At 43.7% G+C, this 9,106-nt stretch overlaps 1 protein-coding gene across 1 annotated transcript; it reads right to left on the reverse strand.

The window, feature by feature from the left end:
* Positions 1-636: 636 nt before the first annotated feature.
* Positions 637-1,353, reverse strand: LOC133785184 (glutathione S-transferase T3-like). Its single transcript, XM_062224439.1, has one exon. The coding sequence runs from the start codon at positions 1,351-1,353 to the stop codon at positions 637-639; it is 717 nt and encodes a 238-aa protein (XP_062080423.1).
* Positions 1,354-9,106: the final 7,753 nt, after the last annotated feature.

The following is a 9,106-nucleotide window of genomic DNA, read 5'->3' on the forward strand; positions in this document are numbered from 1 at the left end:
CTTGATACGCTGATATTAAGGATAATTAAGGCCCATTGGCCCGTGTAACCCCCCTTGAGCCTATAAATATGAATGAGAGGGCTCAAGGAGGGGACTTTTGATTTTTGAATCGGAATACTCATAGAGAGAGAGAGCATAGTGTGATCATACATCAAAAAGTTGTAATTCTCCTGAAGTTTGTGAAACTCAAAAACCCTAGTTCTTTGATCACGACATTGGGATTCAACATCAATAAAAACACTAAGTGGACGTAGGTTATTACCACACAGTTGGGGTCGAACCACTATAAAATACTTGTGTCATTTCTTCCTGTTTGATTCTCTTCTTAATTGCCTTTTTGCTCTTTGTCGTTATTTTGACTCTGTGTCGTTGGCCAAATCAATGGTCAATAGAGCTGTTAAAAAATAAGTGTTAAAATATAGCCGTTATTCACTCACTAAATAATAAAGGATATTTTTTAAAAAAAATATTACATAATAATGCGATTGATAAAAATACATAGCAATTACAACTTCAGGATATTAGTCTTAATATAAGTACACAAGTTTTCATGATCTTTATGTGACGTGTCCATGACGAGATAATCCATGTATTTTGTCATCCTATTATCTTCTACCTCTTTCTCCTTTATCGCCCCTAATTTCTCCAATGTAGATGCTTTCCATTCATTATTCTCTGTAAATGTAGTATGTATGTCTTTTTTTCCTTCCCCTTTCTCTTTGCTGCCTTTTGGCCAGTAAGGCACACTTCACATACTTTATCATCATTGATGTCTACATTGGAAGATGAAGTATATGCCCTTGATTCTGACACCTTTGTTCTCTTATCACCTTTTGGCTGATACATTGTATTTAATTTCGGCTCATCCTTTAGCAATCTCCAACAGTCCACAAGCATAAAATTTGAGTTGCTATTTTTAGATTTGTATAATTGATGTGCATTTTCAATAATTTTCTCATCAGACCAACCATTGTGATGTGCTTGTCGTACTCGTTTACTACACCCATTAAAACACGCCACCTTTTGATTCATCTTGTTATAATGGTCTTTACATTGCCTTCCAGTTATTGTTTGCTCACCTTTTTGGTTGGTGTTGTAGCATTTTGCGATCCGAGTCCAGAAATGTGTAGAAGTTTGGTCATTCCCCACGATGGCATCCTTAGATATATTAAGCCATCCACTTATCAGAAGTACAGTTGCTTCCTTGCTCCATTTTACTTTACCTTTATGCCTTGATTCATCTTCATTGTGCAAAACTACATTTTCCAACCATTCAACATCATGTTCATGTTGGGTTTTAGAGACAGATGTCGATGATGTTTCATGATTCAAACCAATACTAGACTTTTCCATACTTGGCCTATAATTTCTTGAAACTATTTCGGGTTAGTGTAGGGAAAGCGTATGAAAGGCATATGGTAGTGAATTTGCTGGTGTGGCGAATAGAGCTTGTTAGGGCGAAGAGCCAAGGACATGAGATAATTTTGAGAATTTGGAAAATTTTGGTTAAATTGAGAATATTGAAAATTTATATTTTGGGGATAAGTAGAGTGAGAATTTTGATTGAATTGAGAATATTGAAATTTGGATTTTAGGGGTTGGTATGTGGAGAATTCGATGAATTTAGAAAAATTTGAGAATATTAAAAATTTGGATTTTCGAGGTTGGTATGTGGAGAATTTTGGGAATCTATTGGTATGAAAATAAAATTTGTGATAGATAACCTTGAAGAAGAATGTATGAGTGGTGTGCAAATTAAATAAAATTGATGAGTATTTATAGAAGAAAATAAATTAAATAAATTGTTTGAAAAAAAAAAAACAATCCAACCGTAATAAAATAAAAATCGGGCAAAAATCTTATTGGAAATTTTTTTTGAACGTTATATATAAATATATTTATACAAAAAAAAAAAAAAAAGGAAATCACTGTTGCCGGACAAAGGCAACAATACTTCAATCTTAATATTGCATATGTACTCTCAAGTGGTAAGACAACGTTGGCTGTGATCATATAGTCGACAAGCCACTTTTTAAGCAATTGCATTAAAGTTGCTCTAAAAATACTTTTTTGGACTTGTAACATCTAAAAGCTCTTTTGTAGATGGTTGGATTTCCTAGGTATTTTAGTTTTAAGTTTGGAAAGCTATTCCTTAATAAGTTAATATTTGTAGCTACTACATTGAAAATAGCTTTACGAAAAAACAAAAGTGAAAAACAATAACGGAATTATATTTCACTAGATTTGGGGTAATATGGTAACTTTTTGGCTGCATTAGAATGTGGTAATTGAAAATAATAATTTAATAAATGTGTGCCCCATTTAGTTGATGGAGACAACTTTTTTCTTTTATTATTAAACAATAATCTTTCTAAAAAAAAATAATAATAACCAATTAAAACTTGCAAGCTCAAAAGCCACATGACTTGAGCTTAAATGCTATTTTATTGTTTATTAAGTCAGCACTACTTGACATGCTAAATAGCTATTGGTGTAAATTAAATTAAATAGCTATTGGTGTAAGATACCCACAGTGCCCCTTATATGATACAGTTTAGTATGTGCAGACGTGCAGTTATCCACCACTTATGCACCCGCAGCAATACTATATGGCAATGCTCATATTAATTCTATGTACCGTGTACATAGTGGGACCCGCATCCAAAACTTGTGAGATTGTTCTTTCCGATAAAATAAATAAAAAAGAACAAGTGGCTCTGTATGACAATTACATAATGACCATCCAAGAAAACAACAATTTAACAACACGGAAGACATGTAGCAAAGCAGCCGAAGCTGGCCAAGACTTTGGTCTACTCTTCTCCTTGCCCACCAAGAATGACAAACAAACTATAATCTGATGCACCATATAAATACATCACAAATATCATATCCTTTCTCATAAATCAAGTACCACCAGCCTAGCTACTTAAAGCACCACACTGCTATACTCTGCTATAGTCTTTATAATTTTCACGATCTAGCTAGCTACCACAAAAACTAAGCAACATGGCCCTTTTCACAGGCTTGTTCGGCTGTTTTCATGCGTCTGCTTCGTCTAGAGTCTCCGATAATGTTGAAAATTCCCACCAGAAAGAGGGAAAGAGTACTAAGTCCAATAATAATAAGTCATCCAAAGCACTAGTGCTAATTTCCTACTTCCCTGCCAGTTCAAATCTCTCTCGCTTATAGGTCTATACTAACTACTGGGAATTAGAATCCACCATGTGATGAAGTGCTGGGTGTCACGGGCCGGCTATTTGGGGATTCCAACTAGACGGAACGTGCGGCACTTGCAGACTCTTCAAGCTAGCAAGTCAGCCTACAACACACACCTACAGGCAAACAAACTCAGCGGTTAGCCACATACACATCTCGGACATGCAACGGGCAATAACGAAGTATGAGCAAGCACAAAGCAAGTCATTCCTAGGAACGTCCACACAACACAAAGCACACAACAAGGCAAGTGGCACACAAAGGCCCAACGAAGGTAACAAACAAGTAACACATAAGCAACAAGGAAGTACACAGAGGCAAGTATGGATAAATGTTATTTCATTAATATATAGCCTTGATAGGGCAAGGGAGTACACAGCTTTGGCCCCTATCTGCTGATGGCCATGGTGCTTCCCTATGTCACCAGGTCACCTCCCCCTAAGGAGCCTTCTAGGGAAATAAAGTCTTCCCAGGAACATATATGATTTTTGTCTGGGAGACATATGCAATATTACAAAACTGCCACTACCCTATCCCATGAGGTTGCTTGGTGCAAGACTTGACTAATGATCAAGCACCAAGGCATGCTCATTACAAAATGGCCCCATGTGGGTGTGCCAAAGGGGCAGCACGCCACACTCTCCCCCACTTAATCTTTCGGCGCCCTCGACGAAGTAGCTTGTAGATCTTCAATCTTCTGCGTGAGCTTCTTCAAGTCTTTCGCCCTTTCCCAGCTGATTTCGTCATCAGCGAGCCCCTTCCATTTTACCAGATATTCCTTATGCTTTTTACGGTCAGTGGTGACCGTTCTTTCCGCCAGGATTTCTTCAGGTTGACGCTTGCTCCTTGGCTGAACACTGACTCCTCCTCTGGTTGACTGGTTGCGCTCTGGATTGGCTGGATCTTCATGATACGGCTTCAAGTTGCTGACGTGAAGGACCGGGTGTATCTTCATCCAAGCGGGTAGGTCGACTTTGTATGAAGTTAGGCCAACTTTTGAGATGACTGAGACTGGACCCTCGTACTTGCGGACGAGTCTGATGTCTTTGTCCCCTCGGAATCTCAACTGTTCGGGCCGCAGCTTGATTAACACTAAGTCACCTGCTTTGAACTCCAGTGGTCTGCGCTTCTGATCTGCCCACTTCTTCATTCTTCTTGAGGCTTTCTCTAGATAAGCTCGGGCAATCTCTGTTGTCTTCTTCCAGTCTTTGGTGAAGTGAAAGGCTCGCGGGTTCCGACCGCGATATTCGTCCACTGTGTGGGGTAACAGTGGTTGCTGTCCATTAACAACTTCAAAAGGGATTTTATTCGACGAAGAACTCTTTTGAGAGTTGAAACAAAATTGAGCTACATCGAGTAGTTGTGGCCAATTCTTCTGATTGGCATTGACAAAGTGGCGCAAGTACTCTTCCAACATCCCGTTGAATCTTTCTGTCTGCCCATCTGTCTGCGGATGGTAGCTCGAGGAAATATTCAGTTGTGACCCCAAGAGATTGAATAATTCGGACCAAAACGTCCCCGTGAATCTTCCATCTCGGTCACTGACTATGTTCTGGGGCACTCCCCAATATTTGACAATATGTTTGAAAAATTGTCTGGCTGTCTCTTCTGCCGAACAGTACTTCGACACTGGGATGAATGTTGCATACTTCGAGAATCTATCCACGACCACCAAGATCGCACTTAAATCTCCTGTCTTCGGAAGACTGGTGATAAAGTCAAGCGACACGCTCTCCCACGGTCGGCTTGGGACTCGCAAGGGCTCCAACAACCCAGGTGTCTTGTTCCTATTGACCTTGTCTTGCTTGCAGACCAGACATGTCTTGGTGTACTCCACTACATCGTCCCGCATTTGTGGCCAGTAGTATCCCTGCTTCAAGAGGGCATGGGTTCTCTGCCACCCTGGATGACCTGCCCACAGAGTGTCATGACACTCGCTTAGTAATGTCCTTCGCAAATCTCCAGCTTTTGGAACATACAAGCGTCCCCCTTTAGCCCACAGAAGGTCATCCTCCACCCAGAACTGGCGAGTCTTGCCTTCTTTTACGAGCTTCAGGATGGTCCTGACAACTGGGTCTTTTTCTAGGTTTTCTTTAATGCGTTCCTTGAGTGGAGTGTTCACCACGCTAGCCGATAAACTAGCCATGATCTTTAGAGTCGCCAACTCCGCTTTACGACTCAAGGCGTCAACTGCCTGGTTTAAGCGTCCTGCCCTGTGTTCAAAACGGAAGTCGAATTCCGCCACAAACTCCTGCCATCGAGCCTGCTTAGGGGTCAGCTTCGGCTGAGTAAGGAAATGACTCACAGCTGCATTATCCGTCTTAACCACGAACTTTGACCCCAGCAAGTAATGCCTCCACACTCGCAAGCAATGTATAACTGCGAGGAGCTCCTTCTCCTGGGCAGTATACGTCCTCTCAGCTTCAGACAGCTTGCGACTTTCGTATGCGACTGAGTGGTCCTCTTGTACTAGTACCCCTCCCAGAGCATAATCTGATGCATCTGTCTGTACTTCGAAGGGCTTGCTAATAGTTGGCAAGGCAAGAACAGGATCCTTCATCATGGCTTCTTTCAAACTTCTGAACGCTTCAGCACACTTGTCAGTCCACGCCCAAATCACACCCTTTTTCAGAAGCTCGGTCAAGGGTGTCGCCCTTCTTGAGTAGCCGTCCACAAATCTTCTATAGTAGTTAGCAAGGCCCAAGAAGGAGCGGAGTTCTTTCACGTTTGTGGGGGCTTTCCATTCCTGGATTGCCCTCACCTTCTCCAGATCCATACGAATACAGCCACGTTCCACCACGTGGCCTAAGAACTTGATGCTCTCCTGTGCAAACGAGCATTTCTCTCGCTTCATATATAGCTGGTTCTCTCTCAACTTCTGAAACACTTGAGCCAAGTGTTCTTGATGCTCTTCTATCGTGGCGCTATAAATCACGATGTCATCCAAGTACACCACCACGAACTTATCTAGATACTCGTGGAATACTTGGTTCATTAGTGTACAGAAGGTAGCAGGTGCATTTGTCAACCCAAACGGCATTACTCGAAACTCAAATGCTCCGTATCGAGTAACACACGTAGTCTTTGGTTCATCCCCATCTGCAATCCTCACCTGATAATAGCCCGATCTCAAGTCCAACTTTGTGAAGTATTTAGCTCCACTTAGCTGGTCGAACAAATCAGCGATTAGAGGAATGGGGTATGTGTTGCGAACTGTCACCTTATTGAGAGCCCTATAGTCGATGCACAGTCTCAAGCTCCCATCGTGCTTCTTCTGGAATAGCACCGGTGCGCCATATGGCGCCTTCGACGGTCTGATGAAGCCTGCCTCCAATAGCTCTTTTAATTGCTTCCTCAATTCTTCTAGCTCAGGGGGTGCCATTCTGTATGGCGCTTTTGTTGGAGGTTTCGCTCCAGGCACCAGTTCTATCTGGTGATCAATCCCCCTCTTTGGTGGCAAGGCTTTGGGGAGTTTCTCTGGCATCACATCCCCATACACCTTCAAGACCCTCGTAATTTCTAGTGGAACAATTTCTTCCACTACTTCTTCGAACACGGTGGGCACAGCTACATAAGTCGGCTCCTGCTTCCTCACACCCTTCTTGAACTGTAAAGCTGATAGAAGCTTCACAGCAGGGGGTGGCTTCACCTTTGCAGGTACCATTGAAGGAGTCTCTCCCATTATGAGTAAGCTTCCAGTGGCAGGAATTGGAATGGCACCTTTCTCGGTTAGAAAGTCCATTCCCAAAACTACATCGAAGTCGTCCATATGGACGACCACCAAATCAGTCTGCCCTTCCCACGTGTCGATCTTCACTTTTACCCCTTTAGCCACGCCAGATGTGGCCAAGGCTTTGGTGTTGACCGCCTTCATGCGGCCTGCATCTTTCTCCAGCTTTAGTCCCAGTCGCTTTGCTTCGAGTTCAGAGATGAAGTTATGGGTGGCGCCAGTATCAATCATCACGCTTTTGGCAGGCTTGCCATTGATAGCGGCATCCACGAACATTAGCCCTTTCCCCAGGGTCTTCTTCCCTTTCTCGCCATGCTTCTTGAGAGCGTTCAACAGGCGGACAGCGCCCATGTGCGCGTACCCTTCTTCTTCTTCCTCTTCTCCTTCACCTTGTTGTTCTTGGCCAATGAGGGCATTTATCTGGTCCCGGAATTTGCATACTGCCGACTTGTGTGGGCCTTTGCAAATCCAACAAGCTAGCGGCTTCTTCCCTACAGCAGCATCTGTCCCACTGGAAGAATTGGACTCAGCTGTCCTCTTCTCTCCCCCACTCTTGCCCTGCCAGGACTTCCCAAACTTCTTACTCCCGACGCTACTTGAGCTGGCTGGAGGGGTAGCCTTTTTCGGCAGGCTACTCTCCGGAGTGTAGTCTGTTAAGCGTTCGGCAGCAGCTTGAGCGGTGGCTAGATCAGTCACCCGCTGTCTTTGAAGTTCTTGCTTGGCCCACGGTTTCAGTCCCTCGAGGAAGCAGAAGAGCCTGTCCACTTTGGACATGTCTTTAATATCGAGCATCAGTCCCGAAAATCTCTTTACATACTCTCGGACTGTCCCGACTTGTTTAAGCTCTCGTAACTGGCGACGAGCTATGTAAGCTACATTTTCTGGCAGAAACTGCGTCTTTAATTCCCTCTTCAGGTCCGCCCAAGATGTGATGGTACACCTGCCATTCTCTATATCATCATATTTGGTCCTCCACCACACTTTGGCATCCCCCGACAAATACATGGTAGCCATGGCGACCTTTCCATCTTCCGAATCGGCCCGCACGACTCTAAAGTAATGTTCCATGTCAAAGAGGAAATTCTCCAAATCCTTTGCGTCTTTGGCCCCATTATAGGGCCTCGGCTCGGGTACTTTGGCTCGGCCATATTCCATACCCATCGGCCCTGTTGCAGGGGCATTCCCAACCGCTCGCATGGTTAGGTTTACTTTGGCAGACAGCTCAGCCATTTCTTCTCTGAGTACACTGACTGCCTCCCTGCAATCTTCCGTCATGTCATTTATTGAAACTTCTTGTTCCTTTAGCATGCGCTCCACTGCCGCGATGCGCTCTTCCCACCGCGGGGAAACAGAAGTACTTGTTGGAGTGTTTCTTTTCTCCAACGCGATAATTCTGGATAGAAGAACATCATTCTCCTTCTCCAACGCAGCTATGCGATTGTATGCATCAGACGAACCCGAGTCCTGACTTGCAAAGGAAAGATCCCTGACCCTCTCGTCCAGGCCATCCACTTCCCCAACTCGCTTCTCAAGAGCTTCGATCCTCTGAGTGTGGTTCACCATAGTGTGTTTTTGCCAAGCGCTTTCTAACTTGGCTCTGATACCAACTGTCACGGGCCGGCTATTTGGGGATTCTAACTAGACGGAACGTGCGGTACTTGCAGACTCTTCAAGCTAGCAAGTCAGCCTACAACACACACCTACAGGCAAACAAACTCAGCAGTTAGCCACATACACATCTCGGACATGCAACAGGCAATAACGAAGTATGAGCAAGCATAAAGCAAGTCATTCCTAGGAACGTCCACACAACACAAAGCACACAACAAGGCAAGTGGCACACAAAGGCCCAACGAAGGTAACAAACAAGTAACACATAAGCAACAAGGAAGTACACAGGGGCAAGTATGGATAAATGTTATTTCATTAATATATAGCCTTGATAGGGCAAGGGAGTACACAGCTTTGGCCCCTATCTGCTGATGGCCATGGTGCTTCCCTAAGTCACCAGGTCACCTCCCCCTAAGGAGCCTTCTAGGGAAATAAAGTCTTCCCAGGAACATATATGATTTTTGTCTGGGAGACATATGCAATATTACAAAACTGCCACTACCCTATCCCATGAGGTTGCTTGGTGCAAGACTTGACTAATGATCA

Source organism: Humulus lupulus, chromosome 6 (assembly GCF_963169125.1).
Source record: "Humulus lupulus chromosome 6, drHumLupu1.1, whole genome shotgun sequence".
Classification (NCBI taxonomy): domain Eukaryota; kingdom Viridiplantae; phylum Streptophyta; class Magnoliopsida; order Rosales; family Cannabaceae; genus Humulus; species Humulus lupulus.